The sequence below is a fragment of the Sphaerodactylus townsendi genome, linkage group LG10 (genome assembly GCF_021028975.2).
Source record: "Sphaerodactylus townsendi isolate TG3544 linkage group LG10, MPM_Stown_v2.3, whole genome shotgun sequence".
Taxonomy (NCBI): Eukaryota; Metazoa; Chordata; class Lepidosauria; order Squamata; family Sphaerodactylidae; genus Sphaerodactylus; species Sphaerodactylus townsendi.
The window spans coordinates 35,420,919-35,445,756 of NC_059434.1; the positions used below are offsets into that span (position 1 = coordinate 35,420,919).

Consider the following 24,838-nt stretch of genomic DNA (forward strand, 5'->3'; position numbering starts at 1 on the left):
ATCCATTAATCTAAAACAAACATCCAACACATGGATTATTATTGAGGTGCAGTATGGGAACATATGTATGGGAAACATTTGTGATTTGGTTTCTTCATCATTTCCCCAAAAAGTAAACCAGCTTATTGATCCATCAAGTATCGCCTAATAAGACTGGCAGCAGCCATCCAGGATCCGAGCCAGAATTCATTCAACATTCATTAACCATCCTATCTGTAGGTTCCCCCCCACCCCCGTTTTGCTCTAATCTTTCATAGAGTGTTGGACTACGAAGTGGGAGACCCAAGTTTGAATTCCCAATTGTCCCACTGAAGCTCACTGAGCCAGTCACACGTTCTCACCCTAACATAACTCATAGGTTTGCTATAAGGCTAAAATGGAGGAGAGGAGAATGCTGTGAGCCACTTTGGGTCCCAATTGGGGAGAAGGTGGTGTATAAATGAATTTAACAAATAACACATTTCTGTCCACAACAGAAGCAGGTTTATTAACAAAATATTCGTTCATTTATTAACACAAATAAGTATACATGCATAAGCATCTTCACTATTGAAATACTTGCTCTCATAATCTGATCCCAAAGGGATCTTAGTGAGGACATTTCATGATTCTCTTGAAGAAAGTCAAGATCCCAGAACTGCTGCTCCTTCTTGATCAGATGCTGGATGAAACTGCTCCACACCTCTGGGGTCACTGCAAACATTCCTTCCTCGAATAAATTCTTAACATCATTCAGTTTAAACGTGGTGTTATTAAGTGCCACATGTCCTTTCATGTAGCTCCATGCCAACACAATGGGGTTCAATTCTGTGTGTACAGAGAGGGGTGAAGCACTTGATGCCCAGCAGCAGCAGCCATCTCATTGTCTGTTCGATACTGAATGAATCTGTGTTTTTCTTGTTGCACCAAAATAGGAAGCTCAGGCTTAACTTGATCAGACTCCCAAGAGATCCCCTTCTCTGTTAACTGTGTCCTGATGGTTTTCCCTTTCTGGATCAAGTCATTGAGATCTTTTTGGACCTCACAGAGTGATAAGATGCACTCTCTCTTAGAATCACGCTGTCTGGAGGCAGTTTAGTCAGCAACTCAACAGACCGTTTTTCGAAGTTGTCCACAGTCATTTCCTGATGGTAATCGCTTGTGGTTTTGGACTGAAACAGAAGCAATGCATCCATCACAAATCCTTCCTCCCGAGGAGAGCGAGCACCGATCAAGTGACTGCCCTTGCCAGATGGCTCTTTCAGTCCTGTACACAACCTTCTAAGGAATGCATCCTTAGCTGACTTGACAGTTTTGTCTTGCAAACATTTTGAGACTATTTCAGACTTGTCTGCCAAGGTGCAATCCTTGTTGCACCAACTATAGGCAAAGCCAGTGTCTTTCAAAATGCAGTACTGTTGTTTTGTACAATACTTCTAATGGTGCAGCGAGAAAAACTGTCACACTTCACATTGCTTTCCTTTCCCAGATTTGTGAGGAAGTTTCTTGTCTGGTGTTCCAAGAACTCTACTTGCTGTGCCTTGTAGATAGCCCTGGAAGATATGCCAGTTAAACTTGAGGTTTCTTCCACACATTCCTCGTTAGTGAGGGTCAGCTGCTCTTCCCAAATGTGTGAATCCACTTTCAGGGTTGCTTGCTGAGTTTGCCTTCAAATTGTCTGCCCTCTGCGATTTAATCTGAAGTAACACCAAAGAGTTATCTGTAGAGTTTGAAAAGGGTGTAAATGTTTTAACCATTTGAAGTTTACCGGGCAATATGCTTCTCTTGACTGTTGCAGAAGTTGCCACCCAAGTTTTTATATATATAATTTGAGTGTAAAATCCAATGAAAGTTCAGTGCTTTTAAGTACTAATTTATTTCAATGAAAAAGATTGAAGCATTCCTACTGAAATCCATGGGACTGAAGAGGGCTGAAGTTGCAGTTGAATTGCACTCTGTGTGTTTTTTGTAGAGCCTTCAGCACACGCTCTGAACAAGGGGGAAAGAAGCCATAGAAAAGCTCAGTCTTTCCACGTTGGCCCAGAAGTTTACTGATGTAGATTTTATCTGCTTCCAAGTAAGTTCATTTAAGATTGCAGCCAAAGGCTTCTTTCACATGAGGATTTTTAACCATGTGATTTGGCTGTAATCTATATATATGAATGCGAAATACCACTCACTCACTCACTCACTCACTCACTCACTCACTCACAAACCACCGAAGCAACACACATGAAATTTGGCACACCTGTTCCTTACGTACTCCAGGTGCTCACTAAGAAAGGATTTCCCAAATATTCACTTCAACTCGATTTATTACCTATTTACTGTTTTCACTGCTTATCTCTGGCCATCTGCGCGAACATTCTAAGGGCAAACCAACAGCTCAGTCCACAGACATGCTGCACAAACATTCTAAGGGTGACAGTTAAATACTATCAGCTTCATGTCCTTCACCAAGGTGCACCAAATGCACTTTAACACTGCCCTTCACAACAAATGTGAACCTATCCCTTTTGCTGAAACCACTACAGGGAGAAGAGGAATTAAACACAGAAAGCGCTTTACACACTGCATTGTAAAAAGACAACTACAGGAAGCTGCTGCAAAATATGTGAAAACAAACCCATCAGTCGACAGACAGGCTGTGAGGAAATATGCTGCATGTCACCCCAAAGTTCTCAAACAGGTTGGAAAGAAGTATGTTGAACGTCACCCCAAAATTCATAGAGAGCCTGTGATGAAGTATGCGTAGCGAAGCACGGGTGCCCTGCCAGTCTTTTATATCGTTTGACAGATACCAAAATATTGTTTATGTGGCACTCAGAAACAATTCATTAACCTACCAGTACTATGATCATGATGATTAGCACAGTTTGTGAAACTGAGAGTATTTTGGGAATTCTGGAAATACTTTTGAAATGCAAAGAGAAGTTGTCACACTCAATTCCTGTTGATAATGCACACAAGTATATGTATTCACATATAACCACTGAGAAGGAAGGATTTCAGAAGTTAAGCTGGGTCAGTACTCGGGTATAAGCCTTCCTTCAGTGAAACTTTACTGATCAAATTTGCCCTTCCATTTTTTCAGTTATGAACTCTAAAAGAGGAAATCTGAAAAGGCTGGCCTTTCATTGGTTGAACTGCACTTCAGAGATCTCTTTACCCCTGCACCACAGCCCTGATCTATATCTATACCATTTTGTTTTTAAAAAGCTAGGCTGATGCATTCTAACTTGTGGCATATTGTCTTGTGGCATATTGTCTAGTTTGGCCCTGAGTAGTGTAATATAGAAAAGATGGTATTGGGGGCAGCAGAACCAGGGTTGAGAGTGTGTTTCTCAAACCTATTTTCATGTCTCATTTGGGTATTCCTTAAGGTTTTAGAAACTTTGGCCGTTTCCCCACAGCCACGCTGGGGGGGTGCGTTGGCATATACAACGCCGACACACACACCCCGGGACCATTCGCACGAACGGTCCCGGTAGGGGCAGGGAAGACGGCGCAGTGCTGCGCCGTCGCCCGATCGACGTACCTTCCCTGCGATCTTCCGGTGCGTCGCCCAGGCCAGGGGACACGCCCCCCTGCCCTGCGCGACAGTACTGGCGTCGCAGGGCAGGGGGGGCATGTCCCCAGGCCTGGGCATTGCGCTGGAAGGTCGCAAGGAAGGTACGTCAATCAGGAAAGGGGGGGTTGGAAACAGCGGCTTCGCACCGCTGGGGGGGAGCAAGGGCGGCGCGGCTGTGATGCAGCTGCGCCCCCCATGTGAACAGCTCCCTAGGGACAGTGTTTTTGCCGTCCCTAGGGTGCTGTAAATGGCCCGTGTGAAAAGGCCCTCTGTCCCCTTCACAAGCAAAAGAGTTTTTAGAAAAGGAGATTAATTAGGATCAGCGTTTTCTCCAATTGTACTCATTTAGCTTCGAAGTATCAGATCCCTTAAAACCCCTATAGCATCCTTGACCATGTCAGGGGGAGAATTTGGTTTGTAAGTTGCATTCTGCAAAGTACACATTCTTTAACTGTATCCATCCTCCAAGGTGCTTCAAGCTGTTATATTTTCAAATAGGCAAATATCCCTTGCTCTGTTTTTCCTTTTGTTCTCTCCCATTAAATAATAAACTGTTCTCAGTATTTTATTGCCCTTCGATAACAATTAAATATTTTCAGTCCTTATTAGAAATGTGTTTGGATTTTTTCCCTTGCTTAATTTACAAACTAATACAGACTTCCCCACCAACCCTATCCACACACACCTTGTCAGTGGATAGTGAAGATTTGTTGCATTATTGAAAGTTATGAGTCCATTTTGTTCACTCGCAGAAAATGCAGCAATATTTATTTATTCAATTTTTATCCCACTCTCCCCCGTCTCAGCAGACTGAGTGGCTCAAAACAGTATAAAAACAATGAAATAATACCATTATAAGAAACAATAATACATTAAAACATATAAAGATGGTGCTTGGTCCAACCAAAAATGGAATGGCTCAGAAAGTTTCCAACTCTATGTCCTAAAACAACTTCAGGGTAACTGAAGAAGGGAAGAGAAAGAAAGGGAGGCCAGCTATGATGGAAACATAACGTTGCTGCCATCAACTCTAGGTGCAGAGAAATAGCTCTGTCTTGCAGGCTGTGTGGAACTGAGAAGTCCCGCACAGCCCTAATCTCATTTGACAGAGCATTCTACCAGACTGGGGTCAGGGCTGAGAAAGCCCTGACTCTAGTTGAGGAGAGCTGGACACTCTTCAGGCTGGAGGCAACTAGCTGGTTGTTACTAGTAGAATGTGACACTCTCTGGGAGACGTATTGGGGGGATGCTGCCGCAGTCACTCTGGTCCCACATCTCTTAAGGCTTTAAAGGTCAGAACAAAACCCTTGAATATTATGTAGGAACAGAACACTTTGGGGGTTGGGCGGTATAAAAATCAAATAAATAAATAAATAATCTTAGTTTTATTGGGAAATTTGGAAAACAGGGGAATTTAATATAACAAGATCTTTTCAGAAATGATATAATTGTCTCTTATCAAGAAGTAATTATATATCAAATATGAAATAAAGTAAGAAATCATTAGGAAATATGCTACTCTAATGGAAACATACTATTGGTAGTCTTAAATGTTAGAGAACGTATATGAAAGATTTTGGAATTGAAATTAATAAAGCTCAAACATTTCAGGTGAATTGGAAAAAATATGCAGATAAGAGTGATTTGGAAAGGGTTCTAGCACTGCATATAGCATAATATGTCTTCAAAAATTATTCTAGATTGTAGGAATCTCGAAGACAGTTCCAATATGCTCCACTCTAATAGGCTTCAGAAGATTTATAGATGGAGTGATGCGTAAGGATGGAGGTGTGAGAACCAATCTTTTGAGCATGTTTGGCAATACTGTTTAAAGAAATTCTATGTGTGTATAAAGTATTATTAAGTCACATCTGACTTATGGTGACCCTGTAGGGTTTTCAAGGGGGTAGACATTCAGAGGAGGTTTGCCATTCCCTGCCTCTGCTTGAGCTGAGACAGTTCTGAGAAAACTTTGACTGGCCCAAGGTCACCCTGCAAGCTTCTAGACTCTCCTGAGACCTTGCCATTAGGATGTATTCAAGACATTTAATTTGATAATTACTGGTGGCAGCAAAATATTGTATAGCGAGACGTTAGAAAGGTGCAAAGGACCCAGACACCTGAAGCTGGCTGTTAAAAATTTGGGATTTTACACTGATAGAAAAAGTTATAAACTTGCTTGGACTGAAAGTACAAAAGTACAAAATTACAAAAGTAATACAAACATGGTTTATGTATTGTGGTATTTTACAGTATTTTGGAAGAATCATAAGCAATCTCAGGAGTTTCATGTGGTTAACCATAAACCTTATTGGTTAAGAATTATTCCATTTAACAAAACTTGTTGCCAAAGTTCTTGATAACAAAAAAAGTCAGATTAGCAAGAAATATAGTATCACTGGTGGCTCCTGTTGTGGTTTTGTCTCTCGTTTTTATATGTACAGAAATGTGGCAAAATTGGTGCTATTTGGGTGCTGTGTGGTTTCCGGGCTGTATGGCCGTGTTCTAGCAGCATTCTCTCCTGACGTTTCGCCTGCATCTGTGGCTGGCATCTTCAGAGGATCATTGGTGCTATTCTTTGCACGTTTATTGAGTCTCTACGCTTGAGAGCAATGCTTCATTTATTTGATGCCATATATTCTAATTAGAACTAGATACCCACCCACTAGTACTTTTCTGTACAAAGTGTCCAGAGAAAAAGAAAAGTTGCATCTGAAACTAGTATCAATGAAGTAGGAAAATACAAATGACTGAAAATAACAAAATAACTCTTTTACTCTTTTCTGCTTCTCCTTTCATAGTGATTTTCAGTTGTTATTTCTTTGTGACATGATCGTAGTGTTGGTTTTTAACTTCCTATTTTAGGTCTGACTCTGGCAGATTTTTCTATATGCCCGTATTACAAGTTTACTTTCCTGTATATAAACTGCCTCACATGTATGGCTCTGAGATGTTTGCCAATGCTTGGCTGAAATGAGAAGAGTTTCTTAAGTACTATTGTTGCTTGAATAAGCCATTTTTGTGATTATATGTCAGCAAAGCGTAATTACTTTTGTGTTATGAAATGAACTCAGATAAAAAGTATGCATTTAAATTTAGGAGCCTTCAATGAATAAATAACATAGGGTACACACACAAATCTCAGACATCTCATAAGTATGTTAATCTGACTCCAGACAACATAATAGCAGTCATCATTAATTTATTATTTAGTTTTGTATTTCTTTTACTGTTTCTTAGCACAAAAGTTTTTATTAAGCTGCATATTTTTGCTATATGCCAGCTAAATCCTTGCCGTAGTGAATCTTTCCAAAATAAGAAAAAGCATTTGGAGCCCCTGTCAACTTTAAAGGATGAGTTTCCTTTCCTTTTTTTTCTTCTTTTATCACATTATTTATTACATTTATTTATTAAAGCATTTATATCTACTTTTTCTTGTGGTTCAAGCCAGTTTACAATAATAGTTAAAAACATTTCCAAATAAAAATAAGACATCTCAAATCTTTCCATATCTCCTTCTCTTAAAAGATGCCTACCATTTGTAGCGGCAAAAAACCAGCCACTGCCAATGGTCGTTTCCCCACTTTTAAAATAACGTGGATACTCACTGGTTTCATTTGCTGCGGGATCTTTTTAGCGTGAGGTCATGTTCCCCACCGCAGCTTCCGCCACTTCATCCAAGGAGTGCGGCAGCCACGCAGCAGCCCGGCAGGACTCCCCACGATCCACTCAGGGGGTGTTCTGATTGGCTGCTGCGTTGTGCTGCGGCGGGAATTTTTTAAAAATTTTCAACTGGACGAATCAACGTCCAGACAGATCCATGACTATTTGTGGACACATCGCTCCCACCCCCCAGCCTGCTCCCTCCCTCCCAAGTTACCACAAAGTGGCAGACTCCAAGGGGAGCAGGTGTGTGAACCCACCGCTGCTGGCTCATCCCCCGAAAGTGCTGCCCCAAGCGAGCCACTGCCCCCTCCCTCCCCCTCCCCAGTTTCCCAAAGCAACAGATACAATGGTCCCCAGCAACGCGCCCGTCACTCCCCTTAACCCTCAGCAATCGAGCTACATCCTTGCGACTGAATCTTTTTAATGGGGGAGCGGAGGGTGGGGGAGAGATGGGAACTCCTATTCTCAGATCAGAGTTTCTGAGAAGTTCACCAGGGCTTTTTTCTTTGGATGCGTGCCTGGGTGGCGGACGAGAGCGGAGGGAAAGGCCGTTGTATTGAAAACTTTTTCGGAAAACGCTGGCCATAGTTTGGGGATCATTTTCAACTAATCCTAGGGCTCCCTCACAGAATCTTCCAGACTTGGTATGAATTGTGCCTCTTAGCTATAATAAGCACTTCGTCCTTCCCATCTAGAAGTTTCTCAGCTGCATTGAATGTTCTAATTAGAACTGACTTGGGAATACATCCTTGAAGATAAACAATAAGCAAAAACAAAACCTTGCATATAGTTAGAACTAGAAGGTTCTCTTAAAATGGTTGCTTTCTTGACAGCATTCAAACCTTCTCAAAAGTCCTGGCAAACAAGCAGGCCTTGCAGCACTCCTGAAGATTTCCAAAAATGGGCCTTCCCTCCCTTCTTCAGACACTCATTCCACAAACTAGAAGTTCTGGGCTCTGGTCTGGTGAAATTGCCAACAAATGGGAGACTGAAGGCTGTAGTTGGTGCACAGATATACATGGACAGGAGGATTAAAGGAAAAGTTAGTCTGTCAAAGACTTATAAAAGCTTCCTTAAGGGTAATGGGTTGGTACAAGGTAAACCCACAAATTTATTTATTCATTTATTAGACTTTTATACCACCCTTCCCTGGCAAGCTCAGGGCAGTTACCAACATATATATTATAACAAGCACTATATCACAACAATAACTGATTCCCCATAGACAAGATATAAATATAACAACCCATTGAAAATCACATTTAAAAACACGATTTGTTAATCCATCCAACAGCAGGAATGTCCTATAGTCTGCTGGCAAAGGGCCAAAGGTGAAACAGGTAGTAGTGGTAAAGAGAGGCCTAGTCCAAACACCGCATCTTCCTCAACCATACACATGGTGAAAAAGCTCTGTCTTACAAGCCCAGCAGAACCCCATCAAGTCCTGCAAGGCCGGGGTCTTAGTAGACAGAGCATTCTACCAGGTTGGGGCCAGGGCTGAAAAAGCCCAGTCCCTGGTTGAGGCTAGCCAAACATCCTTGGGGCCAGGAATTACCAGCAGATTTTGTACAGCCGCTAGGTTCACATCATCAAGAGTTGGTAATTGGCATACCCCATCTAACCTTTCTTGGCCTACCCACAGGACCTATGTGTTCAGAGGATTTAACTTCAATCAGCTCTCTTTTAACCACTCCACAGCTCCTAGACAGCCCACCAAAACGTCAGGGGTGGATCCAGATGACCATCCATCAAGAAATACAACTGGTGTCATCAGCATATGTATATATATGTTAATATCAGGGAGAGAATCACATCAACGAATGGTGCATGGAGGTTCTGTCACCATCTGCTCCTTCCTCAACCCTAGAGAAATGAGCACAGCCACTGCAAGGCTGTTTCATGAATCCCCAAATCAGCAAGGTGGTTGGTCAAGATATTGGGATTGACCAAGTCAAACACAGCTGTCAAATCAAGTGCCGTGTTTCCCCGAATATAAGACAGTGTCTTATATTAATTTTTGCTCCCAAAGATGCGCTATGTCTTATTTTCAGGTGATGTCTTATATTTCTGTATTCTGTTCATCAGGCATGCTTCCAAACAAAAACTTTGCTACGTCTTACTTTTGGGGGATGCCTTATATTTCACACTTCAGCAAAACCTCTACTACGTCTTATTTTCCGGGGATGTCTTATATTCGGGGAAACAGGGTAGTAACAGTATCGTCTGCCCACCTCAGTCCAGGTGTCTTCAAAGGTTGTCCATGAGGTTGGTCAGAGCTTTCCCTGTCCCATGACCAGCCCACAAATTTGATTGGAAAGGTTCGAAGGCTGATGTTTTCTCCCAAAAGCCCTGGAGCTGCTTCACAACCATTCTCTCAACCACCTTACCCTCACCTTACTCATAACACTGAATTCCACCAGGCTTGCTGACTTCAGTAAAGTTTGTTTCCAAACAAGTGCATACGCGATTGTAGCCTAAGACACAGTGGAAATGTTTGTACTGTATGTTTGTTCCCTATCAATTTTATGCCTAAAACTAATTTAGGTGTAAATGTTTAGATGTCAGTGGCCCAGCTGACAGTCATTTAGGGTTAGTAATGCAATAAAATTGCCATAATAGAGCATATCTTTACTTTTCCTTGAGCATGTATGTCAAAGCCAACAAACACAATTCAAGAATGTAAAAAGCATTCATCATTTTAATCTGAAGACAATTGTTTTACAGGGGAGGATTTAAATAGAAAGGGTCATGAGATTAATATCTTATCAACCTTTGTGTGATATGAAAAGTAATTATTTTTGCATATTTTCTTAGCAGGCTCATGCAAGCAAAGAGCTGGAAGAACAGTTGCGATCTGTATCCAGTGTGGATGAACTCATGACAGTTCTTTATCCAGAATACTGGAAAATGTTCAAATGTCAGTTGAGAAAAGGGAGCTGGCAACATAGTAGAGAACAATCCAGTTTTGATGCAAGATCGGCAGATTCAAATCCAATAAAATTTGCTGCAGCACACTATAATACAGAGATATTGAAAAGTAAGTGTTAGAAATCTAATTTCTTCCAAATTCTGTAAATCCAAATCCTAAAAGATATAAGTTCTGTCAAATGTTTTAATATTTATGCACTGAAAATAAAAACTGCTAAGACAATCTATATTAATTCTTGATTTAGTGTTCTCAGAACTTTAGACCTCTCCAATGATTAGAAATATATATTTTCTATTTATATTTTCTAGTTATATTTTTAAAATGTTGATAAGGGGGAACACTTGTGCAGCAAGTCTGTTGATTTCTCTCTGTGATACACCTCTCAGGAGGCCAGCCACAGATGCAGGTGAAACGCAAGAAACAAGATCTACCAGACCACGGCCACACAGCCCGGAAAAGCCACAACAATCTATCCCTAGAGCTTTCCTCTTCCACACCCAAACACTTTTATGCATTTAGTATCTAGGAGCATCTGCTACCGTGCAGCTAAGAGGCTGGATTATGTTATTCTTCAGCTAATATTCTGATCACTTCTTATTCTGTAGGTTCTAGGGGCAGAATGTGGTACCGTATTTCTTTTGAGGTCCCAGCTTAAGCCTTGCAGAAAATGACAAAGGGTGCAAATAAATTTCATTCTGATGCTGCTCTTCTTGATATGCTGGTCAGACACACATATTCTATGCTTATGCAGAGCATCGTTTGTAAACTTGCTAAAGTTCAAGCCTTGAAGATAGCACCCGTTCCCTTATAAGGTTAACAGGCTTTGACCCTAAGACTCAGGTTTTGGGTCTCATTCTCGGATAGCATGTTGGAATCTCAGAGCACCAGTTAGCTCACACATTTGAGGATAATGAATGAAGATGGGAGATTGTAATCAATCACTAGCAATTTAACCACTTAAGAGATTTCGTCTTAGCCATGTCCAAGAGTGTTTCTTTTTACTGCATTTTACTCTAACAGTTCCCCCCCCCCCTTTTAACTAGATAACAACTTCCTTTGCATATTTGTTTGGTTGGATCACCCTTTTATTTTTCTTGCCCATTTTTACCGCTGGCTTTTTTAAAAGAAGAAGTACTATGAATATAGAGTTCCTTTTTGAAAAGTTCTATGAGAATAAAGTTCCTCCCTCTGATGGCCATGGCCACTGTTTAGGTATGATCATGGCCCTTTTATAAGATAAGCAAGTTTTAACTAATATTAGTGGAGACTAATTTTGAACTCTTAAAAAACTGTTTTGTAACCTATGAGCTTTCCCTGTGACTTGGCAGGTATTGATAATGAGTGGAGAAAAACTCAATGCATGCCACGTGAGGTATGTGTAGATGTGGGGAAGGAATTTGGAGCAACAACAAACACCTTCTTTAAACCTCCATGTGTGTCCATCTACAGATGTGGAGGTTGCTGCAATAGCGAGGGCCTGCAGTGTATGAATATCAGCACAAGCTACATCAGCAAAACGGTAGGTTGTTATCTCAGCTGCTGTACTTTCAAAGTTGGTTTCCTTTCCTAAGTTTATGCAGTTTGTATGCATTTTTAGTATTTATTTAATTTTAATTTTATTTCATTTCTATACTGCCCCTCCCCTTCTGGGCTCAGGGCGGTTTCCAACAGACCATATATAACAATATACTATTCCACATACGATAAAACAATATGCTACATTCAGCTCATTGAAAATTCAACAAGTTAAAACTATTCAATACAGGTGGGTGATGGTGAAGTCCCGTTAATCGAGGACTAATTGAAGGGTCAGATGGGGAGAGGCCAGAGATGGTAACCGTTGCCACCTCAACCATATGCCAAGTTGATATATTTTAAAGGAAATAAATTGTTCTATTATTGAACTATAAAATTTAATGTGTAAAAAATCATTAAGAACTATGATACGCTTTAGGTTCATACCACAGTGACTGGTAAATTGAGGTAGGGTGAAAAGAACATGTATCAGAGGTACAATATTTAGGACACACAAGATTTCCCACAGATCTCATTTGATCCCACAATCTTGGGATCTTGGTCGGAGGTTTTAGCAGTCCAGTTTTGATTTAACTTTTTTCATGGATTCCACAAGCCCTTCTGGTCTCTTTACCAGGCCCACCATTCACTGGACAGCCTCTTTTCAAAGTGCACTGCAAAATGCGTATGCCCCACAGAGACTTTTGTCCTTTGTGTTTGAAAAATTACAGCCAAACTATGGCAATCCATTATTTCTCAAGGCAAGAGAATAACAGAAGTGTTTGCCATTGCCTTCCTCTGCATAACAACCCTGGTATTCCTTGGTGGTCTTCCAAGTATTAACCAGGGCTGACCCTGCTTTGCTTCTGAAATCTGACAAGATCAGGCTAGCCTGAGCCATTAAGGTCAGGGCGCTCTGTTCTTTAGTGTCCTCAGAACAATACAGTGGGAGCCACATCTGATACAAAGCAAGCCGTATTGTCTGTACATGACATTGAGATCAAATCTTGCTGGGTAGCTGACTGACTAGAGTCATCGTTCAAAAGACTCTGACTCAAGTTCAGATCAGTCTAGCCACTTGATTGGAAGGGATTTCATGCTGAAGAGACCTAGAAAACTTTCAGAGCTGCTTAAAAAATTAAAAAGATCAGCATCACACAAAACTGAGATTCTAGTATTTAGTTAAAAACTGCCATCGGCTGTACTGTTTATGGATCCTGAGTGGCTTCTCTCTGTCTGCATAATGAAATCTTCTGCACTGAAAAATGGAATTAAACCAGTTTTATACCTGAAGTAACTGTGGCCCCTTCCTCACACGCAAAATAATGCGTTTTCAAACCACTTTCACACCTGTTTGCAAGTGGTTTTTGCCATTCCGCACAGCTTCAAAGAGCACTGAAAGCAGTTTGAAAGTGCATTATTCTGCATGTGCGGAATGAGCCTGTGACTTTCTGAGGTGACTGTTTTGTTAGGACTGTATCAGCTTTGTACCACTCAGCCACATGCTACAGCATGTTTTCTGGTTTGTTCTCAGAAGTAATCCAGAATTTAGGGGCAGCTGATTCCCTTTTCTTCTAGAATGTACATTGTCCTCCTTGTTAAAAAGGTGAGAGTGTCCTGTTTTGCATAAAAGCAACTCCGCAAAAGCACATGCCGAACAGTTTCTATCTGTTTCAAGAAACAAGGACAGAGTCTGTCTTTAAATGGGATTTTGTCAAATTTCCCCTGGAAGAGAGCAGAGGGTAACATGTTCATTCTAGCTAATGAAAAAGCATGTTGCTGTTGCAAGGAAATTAAATTATTTCAGTAATGGACTTTTGATCCGTAAGATGGTAAAATGCCCAACGACCGAGAGGAGCATACTCCTCATGCAAGGGATTCTAGTTTCTGTAATTTTATATCCAGCAATCATGTTGTAGGCTTGTCTTTCCTCCAACAAATACAACAGTTCTTTTTCAATACCAGTGGACTTTATCTTCTTAATCACCAAGTTGGTCCATTGGAATTGGGTGATATCTTGGAGTAAAGAAAAGGTTAAGCTGGATGAATTGGATTGATAGTGAAGACGTAGCCAGTATTTGACCATTTGCATCCATTCTTTGGTCTCCAGCAGATACGGACCCATTTCCATACTCAACAGGGTATACCCTGCAAATGTAGTAACCCCACAATTTTTCTCAGAAAGAATTATTGTGTGCTTTCAATGTTACTGTTAACTCCTCGATCCATATTGGTCAGGTTCTATTTTGCATTAGCTGAATGGGCATGAGATGGGCTCACTCTGTGTCTTTGTAAAGGACCCTTGTACCCCAGGAGTACCCTTATAAACTCTCAGGGATCCCTAATGTCCAATTTAGAAACTTTGAGCTAAGTCAAAAAACTATAATATCATTTAATTACTGACATCGATAACTGCGTGAAGATTGTTTTGAGAAGTCACAAGTATTGTCTACGAAGTGTGACTAGCAAATGTCAAGCTTTTACTGACACCACAGAGTAGTAGTGTTTATCAGCTTCGCCCAAAATGGCAGATGTTAGATGAAAGAGCTAATAGCCACAGATTAATTGTTGGAATTTGGGAGATCTTATTATGAGCAAATGCAAAATGACAACCAGCCTAAGAACCATTCAACACTCTGAGGAATATACTGAAAATCTCCAACAAACAAAATGCCTTTTTTTTTCATTTTCCAAACAAGTATTTACTAGATAGGAAAGATGGCACATAAAGCCTTAACTTTCCTGCATTCTGCCTTCGAGTGATAGTAGCTGGTCTGCTTAGAATAGAAGACTGCTTAGAATAGTTTATAATTATTTATTTCATTTTTTTCCCATTTATATCCTGCCCTCCCCAATAGGGCTCAGGGCGGCCAAGGAATCACAGCTATTCTAGTTATATTTACAAATATTCTTTGTATAAAAATTTCCATAACAAGTCAAATGCCAGGATGTGTCTGAGGAGCATGCTGTCCTACAAAGCATGTTGTCCTACTTTGGCTGTTATTGAGATATTTTATTAGACCTCAGTACTCTTCGGCATGCAAAAATACACAGTGAATATTTAATATGGTTAACATCCAGAAGAATTTAAACCGCGGATCAAACAGCAATAGAAGTGGCTACCCACTTTCTAACCCTCCTCAGATATTTAGAATCATAAATCACTCCATCAAAGTATTATGTTTTTAGAAGTCAATGAATCAGACTACAAAGAATTTGAACAATTCTTTTTTTTAACCCATCTTTAGTTTTGTGAAAATGTGAGTCATACTTGTTATTTTTAGTGTTATTTCTGCAACCATGGCTACAATAAAAAGACTAAACTAAGACTTAGAATCCTCACTGACCATGTGCAGGGAACCAGTATGGCCCCTAATCTTATCAAACAAAAAATTGCTTACTGAGATTTTCAGGTTTTAGTATCACTCAGGTCACTGTAAGGACATAAATATTTATGTCCATAGCTTCTGTCTCAAAGTTTACAGGGAAAACATCTTCTCAAAGTAGATCTAAAGAAATTTGTGAAATATTTTCTCAGAGAAGTAGGCAAACAGTTTTAAGTGTCATGTAACATTTGAGATATACATTGTGCTCACAGTCAGAATGTAAAGATATATGGATTAGTGGTATGCTTAAATCATTTTTAAAGTGTGTGGGACAACTTTCCCATGCATTTTTGTTCATTTAGATGATTTAGTGAGTGCTGTTACAATTGACATGTATATTAAATATGAGCCTCCATTTTCTAGTACAGCATTTTCATTTCTTTCCACATTTAACAGCGCATCTTGGTTTTATTGAGAGAAGGTGGCAGCATAAAAAACTAGCAAAAGTGAACTAAATATGTCATTAGTATTGCCATTTAGAGACTGTCTGTCTGTCTGTCTGTCTGTCTGTCTGTCTGATGCAGTTGAAGGTCAATATATGTTGATCCCACAGATTTCAGTGTAAGCATTAATCACATACTTAAATCTTTAACACTTAAGTAAATCCAATTCAAAAGCCTTAATTTTGGCTGGTATCACACCACAACTTTTATAAGAAACACAAATTAGGCAAAGTAAATCTTAATCAGACTTTTAAACAACATTTTCTTTAACACAATTCAAGTTACTCTTCTAAAATTAAAAAAACTTCTATGAACTTAAAATTGTTTTCTCTATTCTGTTTGCATAAATATGACATGAATAAATACAAATTCAAACATGCAAATATATCATCTTTCAAGCAAGAAAATCTTGCATCAAATGGGGTAAAAATGCAATAAAAAGTAAAGACTGAAAATATAAGGAAGTGAAGAGGGACAGTGTGAAGAAACTAAGTTCCACTATGCAATTTTTTTGCTTCTTCAAACACTGGTTCAAGCTTTAAGACCTTCAATAAAATAATGAGTTGAATGTAACTGCTGTGCTTGCAATGTAGCAAACCCTGGCCTTTTAAAATTGAGATAAGGGACCAGGTGTTGGGAGTGAAATATGGTTTCAAGCTTGACTCCTGGCCTAGTGGCCCCATGCAAATGGACAGCCAAATCTGGCAGTAGGAGTGAAGCATGGCCACCCTGCTGAATTTGCTCTCCCTGGGGCACTTGCTATTCTTCCAACCTGCAGCCACCGTGACCCTCCCCGGTGCTGGGACACAATGCCAGACATGGTGCCAGCATCCCAGCATACCTGTCACTGCCAGTGTGGTGGGGGCATGGTTAGGGGAGGAGCCAGCAGTAGTCAACTTTAGACTAAACATGTTCTTTAAATCTAGCAAACTCAGTGGGGCTTCTTGGTGGTGGTAAGGCTTTTTTGCTTTGCAGGCCTCCCATGCCACCAAGAATCCCCTGTGGGAGTGGTGGGTTGATGTAGTTGCAGTGCCTGGCCTCTTGGATGGGATTATATGTCTTCAAAGTCATAGAACCACATTCCAATCGTTTAAGATGGTGAAATTATTGTGTCACTGTAAGGGGAGGGTTTATGACTACAGATACATCCTGCCTTGCTATCTCACTCTCACCCTTTAGGTCACCTGGTTATCAACTGAGTTTTGTTATTGTCTTACATCACCAGACATGCATTTAATTGGTTTGTGGGCCCTGGCCATCTCAAAACCTCCACCCCTTAAGGTTCAGAATTTTCAGCCTAGCTAGTATTCTTCTAGTATCTTTCAGCCTAGCTAGTATTCTTCTAGTATCTTTGCTACAATTCCTTGAGCCATCATTTGGATCTTGAGAAGTGTGCTCTTGGTGCCTTGATACCTTGGTACACTGTGACTTAAGGGCTAGAAATGCTGCTTTATTGATGCTCTGGATAGAGTGGCCTTTTGGAGCTGAAGGATTACGGCTGGAATGGTTACCGTAATCTTGCTTCTTTAATTTTGAAACTTGCCTTTTGAACCAATGCTGTTTTACTTTGTAGTTCTTTGTGGTTTAGGTTTTATTTTAATCCTCATTGTTTTGTTCTCTTGATAATATTCTTGCACAGTTTTAATAAATTCATTTAATCATATTTTGTGATGTTTTTACATTCAGTCTAATTTTAGTCCTAAATCCTTGTGGTTATGCCAGGTTAATTGTTTCAGTGAAGCTTGTACTGTAGATGGTTTGCCTCACAAGAGTGACTTTCTTGACCATAATCCCTGGATAGTTAGAGCGTTGCCCCTTGGCTTCTGGCAATTTGGGTAGAGATAGGGGCTGGAGGTTTTGTTCTGACCCTTTCTAAAGTGAGTTGCCCTTGGACTAGGGTATCTCTACAGACAGTAATATCATTCCTTGCCAGGGATATTATCTGGTCCAGTGGTTCTCAACCTTCCTAATGTTGTGACCCTTTAAATCAGCTCCTCATGTTGTGGTGACCCCCAACCTTAACATTTATCCATTTTACAGATGGAGAACACTGATGCAGAGAGTCTTAGGCGACCCCTGTGAAAGTGTCATTCGACCCCCAATGGGGTCCCGACCCCCAGGTTGAGAACCACTGATCTGCTCTAAGATTAGCCCTGCTTGGATGTAAACCTTCTGAACTGAGTAGTTAAAACTGGACTGTATATTGAAGGGTTAAATTAAAAACATTAGGCTGCTCTGAAAATTATTGTGCAGATAATTTAATGATCATCCAATAGTCTGCATTAACAGATGATACATAGTTAATCAAAACCCATGTAATTTGAAGCAGCTGTGTTTAAAATCTATTTCAGATTCAAATATGAGGGATATGCTATCAAACAGTTTAGCATTTAGGAACAATTTTTGATTGTTTCTTGAATTCATCTGGCACAACAATGTTTACTTTATGACAGGTTAAAGATTACTCTGAACACAAGAAGGTTATATTTCAGATTTTGTTAATAAGGAAATATCTAAATAGTAGCATGCCTATTTATAGAAAATAAATTAGAAATCTTGCTGTATGATATGTCCATATATTTTTTTTAAAGTAATAAGCCACCCATTCAAAACAGGAAAGTTGAAGCAAGCTACTGTATTATTATGTATCATGAGAACTAATTATCTATTTTATGTTATTTTATAGCTTGCAATGGTGTACCGCCCATGGGGACAGGTGGGGTCAAATGGCCCTGGGCACAACAGTGGGGGACCCTGCAAAATCGCCCCCAACCACCCCTCTCCTGTGATGACCTGGCTCAGAAGAGCTGGGTTGACATGGGGGAGGTGCCTAAAGATATAGCCGGTCTGCTTCTGTGGCACCCTTCTGAGCCACCTCCTTTCCTCTCCAGACCCTCGGGGGTGAGGCTCAGGAGTGCTGCCAGCCTGCTGCCGCTGTGGTGCCCATTCAAGCCACTCCTGAGCCTGCCCCAGGCGCAGGGGGTACCCAGAGGAGGTGCTGTTCCCAGGCGTCATTTCCCCCGATACGCCTCTGATAGCTTGTGATCAATTTTCTAATCCATTTTCTAAACACTTTCTAAAACTATTATATAATCATTTTCTAATAATCTAATAAAACTGTCCCCTGATGGAAATACCCCTTGAATTTTGGGATTCTGAATAACTTTTTATCAGAGCAACACTAATAATGTCAAAATCCATAGTTCTTCCAGATTTATATCTCCAGAATTTGTGCCGTGAGAATAAATGAACTCAAGCAAGAGGAAAAGAAGTCTTGGGGTAGTGCACAAAGAAAAAAACTTTGAATGAAGAAACATATGTATTTCAGTCAACAATTGGAATCTTTATTTTTTAAATTAAGCTAGTTGAGGAGAAGATATTTTATCTTCATTGATGTGAAAATGGAGAACGGCAGGGTTTGTTTGTTTTTTAAAAAAAGGTTGTTTTAAATAACGTTTGTAATTTTATTAACTCTCTACTGGTGTGAAAGTTGAAATTATTATCTATAACCTCAAGCTATCACTACAAATAAATACCAGTTATAAAAGTTATAATACACTCAATGAAACCTAGGCCGTGGCTATGCCAATCCAGGAGTGGAAACATAAAAATTGGGACTGGACCTATTCTCAGTGGTTTCTGCTGAGTTTTGAATGAATGAATGAATGAATGAATGAATGAATGAATGAATGAATGAATGAATGAATGAAATGGGCTGCCATCTGTGAGGATGCATACCCAACCCCTTGCTTAACCACTGTGATATGTCCCATGGACAAGGAACAGTCTTATATACACCTCAAAGGTATTACTAAATCTTTTACTATATAATTGTCACTTTGTTACAGAGTTGTATTGGGGGCGAAAGGTGCCACTACCTTTGACACTGCATAACCTGTTATTCACCAACTGGGGTTCCACGGGGGGATGTGGTAAAGTGTGCTTCATACCCAGCACACTAAGTCATACTGGGGTGGATCCTAAGTTCCCTTCTAAACATATAGGCAGAATATCTGTTTACATGACGTTTCTGCTGATTCTCCCCCTTCCACTGCAGTCCCCCACATTTGTCCTGAGGTTCCATTAACCCCGTGTCCTGAATTTTCCGCGCACCACAGGCGTGTGCCCGTTTCACGGCGCGCACACACCCCGTCCCCTTGTAGCTCCGCCACTGCATGAGTTGACACATTGACATTACATGTTCTTGTAAATAGGGTTGCCAGTTCTGGGTTGGAAAATACCTGGAGATTTTGAGAGTGAAGCCTAGAAATGATGGGGTTTGGGGAGGGAAGGGGCCTCAGCAGTATATAATACCATAGAGTCGCCCCTACAAAGCAACCATTTTCTCCTGGGGAACTGATCTTGTTTATCTGTAGATCAATTGTAATAGCAGTAGATCTTCAGGTACCACCTGGAGGGTGGCAATCCTACTTGTAAACAAACTGTTTCCTTTTATTCCTGCTGGGGAAGAATGGTTAATTGTAGTAGTTAAAAAGCAAAAGCAATTGTGCTATATAATCACTGCACTGCATTTATAATACAATGCCACCCACAAAACAGTAGTACAGCAATCATTTACCACCTTGACTAACACTGCAGTTTTAAGCAGTCATTCAGAATCATAAATCAGGTTATTCAGTGGGCTTACTTCCAGGAAAGTGTTTTTAGGATGACACTGTAAGGAACTTGCCCATCTTACCAAAAGCTTATTGAGCGGTTTAGGTGAAGTTTAAGCATAACTGATGTTTGGAAAATATTTACGACGAATAATTTGCATGGTAAATAATAATTTGCATTTTTTTCCCTTTCAGTGCAATATTGCTTTTAAATAGATTTCTTCTTTTTTCCCTTTTATGTAGTTGTTTGAAATAACCGTTCCTCTGTCTCATGGTCCCAAACCCGTAACAATTAGTTTTGCCAATCATACATCCTGCCGATGCATGTCCAAACTGGATGTCTACAGACAAGTTCATTCCATCATTAGGCGCTCCTTGCCTCTGACACAACCACAGTAAGTATAACATATTTCTTCCTGTATTGCTATAAAGCTAGTAAAATCAGTTTAACAACCTTGTGCTCGTTTTGACAGTAAAGTAAATCATCCAGTATTAGAGGAATAGCACTTACCAGTTCCAAAACTCTGTTCAGTACCCCATGATTTCATTAGGACTTTTCAAGTTTTCTAGATGTTAACATGAGGGGTATATATTTTTTAAAAAAACCTCCGGCAATGGTAAGTTAGTAATACTTGCTGGAGTCCCAGAATCTTTGCCAGACTCCAGGGTCTGCAGAAATAATTCACTTTTCTCTGCCTAGAAATCTAGACACTTCCTTTATCTCACTTACCAGTGGTATTGAATATTCATTAATACTCATGTTGAATACTCATTGCGTGCAGATGTGTGGAGGTTCACTCCATTGAACACTGACACATTGAGTTGGAATAGGAAATTGGCCTCTGAGCAAGGGAGTGCACAACGTTCCTCTCATTTGCTGGCCTCAGAAAGAGGCCGAGCCACGCAGGCGCTGCCTTTTATAGGCAAGCCAGTTCCCCCCGTCACGTGAGTCGTCCACATTGGCAGCAATGAGGAGGGCAGCCGCTCACTCTCCCCTGATTCCTGGGGCATGTTTCCTGGGGCTGATTCCTGGGGCACATTTTAATTTTGTACCAGGAAGCCCAAAATAGTGTACTAGCACTAAGAACTCTGTATCTCAACGATGATAATTAATGTTACAATTTGACTTTTGGTTTTCAAGTCCTGACATGCATCTTCTGCAACTGAATCTAGTATCTGATCTGTCAGACATATTTACACTAATTCTTTAAAATATATCAAAATTTGTTTAGACCAGTTGTTCCCAGTGAGAAAGCACCACAGTTGATAGTCTACTTTCTTTTTGATTTCCATTGTAAATATTTTAGTTGTTACTATATTAGTTGTTATTTAATAAACTGCAATTCAGGAGATTCACAGTGGCTGGGTTTGATTTTTAATCAGTTTATTTCATAAACCTGACTTAGGGATGTACTCAATGTGATGTGATAACTTTATTTTTTTGGTTTTTTAAAGCAATACAATTTTCTAAGAATGTAAGAATAAGATTTTGTTTCTGTGTTGTTACAGAATTTGTTTTCTCAGCATCTCTAATCAGAGAAAGAAAATATTGTAAATCATGTACAGAATGATTCATCACAGCATTAAGCTTGTGTTGTTTCTTTATGCAATTAGCAGAGATACATAGAATACTTCTTCCATGTGCACAGAGCATATTGAAACAATAGTATTGAATAATTATTTTTATTCAGAACTGATTTTGAAAAAAATAATTTCCCTAGAAACAACAGGATGTAAAAAAATTCTGTTACACTGAGGGTTATACTGCCATGTGAAGAAAGTTCTCCAAAATGCAAGAAAAATCATTAGCAAAGTAGAAATGAGTTTGTTTAGGTAGAAAAACTGAACTAGCATAAAAGTTAAATAGCTAATGACCATGTTAATTCCCAAATTTATCCTTTCTGAGTTTTTATACTTCTGTTCTTTACAGAGAGCTTTTAGAACTTGGATATTGTTTTTATATTAGGTGTTGGAAACTTTTTAGTAAAGCAGAGAATGGCATTTTCATTATGGAATGCATAAATCACAGACTTTACAGTATTATGTATTCTGGTTTAGATTAAAATGGACCTTATAGCCTACTAAGCTTTATAGTAGTTTAGTCCAGACTTGGAAAACACTGTTTGCAACTGTGGTACAGAATGTGAATGAAATCCGCTATTTCTAAACTGGTATTTATTTGCTGAAATATCTAAGGACCCATGCACAGAAGCACTTGTCTTGTATTTTCATTGTAATAAATCAATAGTATGTTTTATCCCTAGGTGTCATGTGGCAAACAAAACTTGTCCAAAAAGCTATATCTGGAATAACCACATTTGCAGATGTTTGGCACAACATGACTTCAGTTTCTCTTCATACCTTGGGGATACAGGTAAGCAAATATGCTTTAGAGGATTACACGCAATTTATTGTGGTTTATACGTGTAAAGCAGAAACTAAACACACTGCAACAAAGATACTAAAATTAAGACTTCTGTAATCTTTTGTAACATTTTCCTTATAGTGCATGGCACAATTTACCTGTGTCCTCCATGTTCTCTGATCTGAGGGAATATAAATTCATTAATATAAAATAACTAGCACAAAAATGTGAAGTTAGCAGTTATTTGTTCCATTTTTGGTAATGGCTGGAGCAGAATTAATTCCTTCCAATGCTTGCTGTGCTCATAGAGTCTACTGAAGGTTTCCATGATATCTGTGGACCTAATAAGGAGCTTGATGAAGAAACGTGTCAGTGTGTCTGCAAAGGAGGAGTGAGACCGTCCAGCTGTGGAACCCACAAAGAATTAGACAGGACATCCTGTCAGTGCACATGTAAAAATAAACTGCTGCCTATCTCATGTGGACCCAACAAAGATTTTGACGAAGACCGATGTCACTGTGTATGTAAAAAAACATGTCCTAAACATCAACCACTAAATCCTGCAAAGTGTGTCTGTGAATGTGTAGAATCTCCAAACAAATGCTTTTTGAAAGGAAAAAGATTTCATCAGCAAACATGCAGGTAAGTAAAAATTCAAACATTTTAAAGTATTGCAGCAGGTATAGTACAAGAATAGTTTTTCTTCATGGCTTATGAAACTGAAGCCTGTTGAGATCTTACCACAAAGATACATATAAAGACAACAACATTTATAGAATTATATTTATTTCAGACTCTAAAAATAGGCTTTACAACTAGTATGACAAATCAAAGGCTTGATTTTTCACATCACAAGACCTCATGAGATCAATTGAAGCAGCAGAGTTGGCAGTTCATGAAATCATTACTGTGTGTTTGTTAAACCGGGTTAAGCAAAATTGGGCATGTATGGTGGAAAAAATTAAATGGATGAAAGAGAGCCACTCAATGCAATGGAAATTCTCACTTTGCAGTGAATGTACATTGCAATGTATGCAGCAAACCAGTAATGTGCCAGTTCAAGGACTTGATAAAGGACAGAAAGGTTATTTACTTCTGTGAATATACTGCTGTGTGAATGAATAAATGATTTCTGCTGTGTGAAATTTCTGCATGTTGGGTAAAGAAATCTGTGGGGTCAGGAAATTTGTGATCTTTCGGTTATATAATTCAAAGCTCAAAATAAAACTTACAACCAGAAAAACAAATTAAAAATAACTTCCTAAACCTATCTCACACAATGGTTTTTCTTATTTACCGTAATTTGTTCTGCAGTTTTATATCCAGCAAAATATTACTCGTAGCAAAACTAAGCCATACAGAGAACTTTACACAAGTTGTAGCAGGCTGGCCCATACTGGTTGTAAAATTCTTGCATCTTCCCCTTTCTATGCTGATTTCTTCAAAGCCATGTACATTTGATGAAAGATTAGACTGTGATGTAACCATAATCCTTCGGTAAATATGGACTGCTAATTTTGTTTTTGCAAAATATAATCCTTAAATCAAAACTTTTTAAAAAGGTCAGACACCCAGCATTTTCCCTCACCAGCAGCCCTTGGAAACCGCATACTAATAACTGTCAGATTATTATATTATCTATCACCACTTTCAGCTTCAGACAGAGTAAACTTCTTTGTGAGAAACATACAGCAGGATTCTAAAGCTTGGCTTAATCCCAGTTTGGGGGGAAAGGGGATTTTTTCCCCAGCACCTCAGTTTAGACCACATTTGGGCTTGATTCCAAGGGAAGATAAGTGAAATTAGCACATGAGCACAGCACCAAACTATGCTTCTGCCCATCCCAGGCAAATCTTGTTTATTGTATAATTGCAAGGAACAAAGAAAAATTGAATCCAGCCAACATATACCACGGGAAGTTCAAAATTCCTTGCTAGAAGATCTTTGCATCCTTGCTCCCATTTTAGGCTATCCATAGTTTTGACCAATTAATCTCGATTGATAAAATTCTACCTGGAAAAATTGTTGAACTGCACATAGTCCCACAATTTCAAATCTGTAATTCCAGTATTATCTGAAAAGCTGTTAGGCTTCTGTGGGAGTCTCAGGTGGATTCCGCATGGGCCAAAAACAGCAGTGTGAAAACGGTGTAAACCCTTTTACACCATTTTAAACCATTTTATACCATTTTCACACTGGTTTCACACCGCTGTTTTTGGCCCATGCGGAATCCGCCTTAGTAAATCCTAAAAACTCTTTCCTGAGAGTAAGTCCCATTGAGCAGACCTGAGTAGGATTTTCAGCAGCCTTGTTTAGTATTGCAATATCAGAGCAGCAATGAACACAGCAGTTCTGCAAATATTTAGCT

The 24,838-nt window shown here is 39.6% G+C and overlaps 1 protein-coding gene across 2 annotated transcripts in view; it reads left to right on the top strand.

Moving 5' to 3' along the window:
- VEGFC (vascular endothelial growth factor C) overlaps positions 1 to 24,838 on the top strand; it is a 59,548-nt gene that overhangs the window by 26,011 nt on the left and 8,699 nt on the right. Inside the window, exons 2-6 of one of the 2 annotated variants that reach the window (XR_007245643.1) lie at positions 10,034 to 10,253; positions 11,474 to 11,664; positions 20,349 to 20,500; positions 22,370 to 22,479; positions 22,779 to 23,112. Coding sequence is in view for 1 of the 2 variants with exons in the window: in XM_048509740.1 (XP_048365697.1) it covers positions 10,031 to 10,253; positions 11,474 to 11,664; positions 20,349 to 20,500; positions 22,370 to 22,479; positions 22,779 to 23,112 (1,010 nt within the window). In the remaining variant the exon portion in view is untranslated. Of the gene's footprint in view, positions 1 to 10,030; positions 10,254 to 11,473; positions 11,665 to 20,348; positions 20,501 to 22,369; positions 22,480 to 22,778; positions 23,113 to 24,838 lie in introns of both variants that reach the window. The other variant, XM_048509740.1, reaches the window with a different exon arrangement.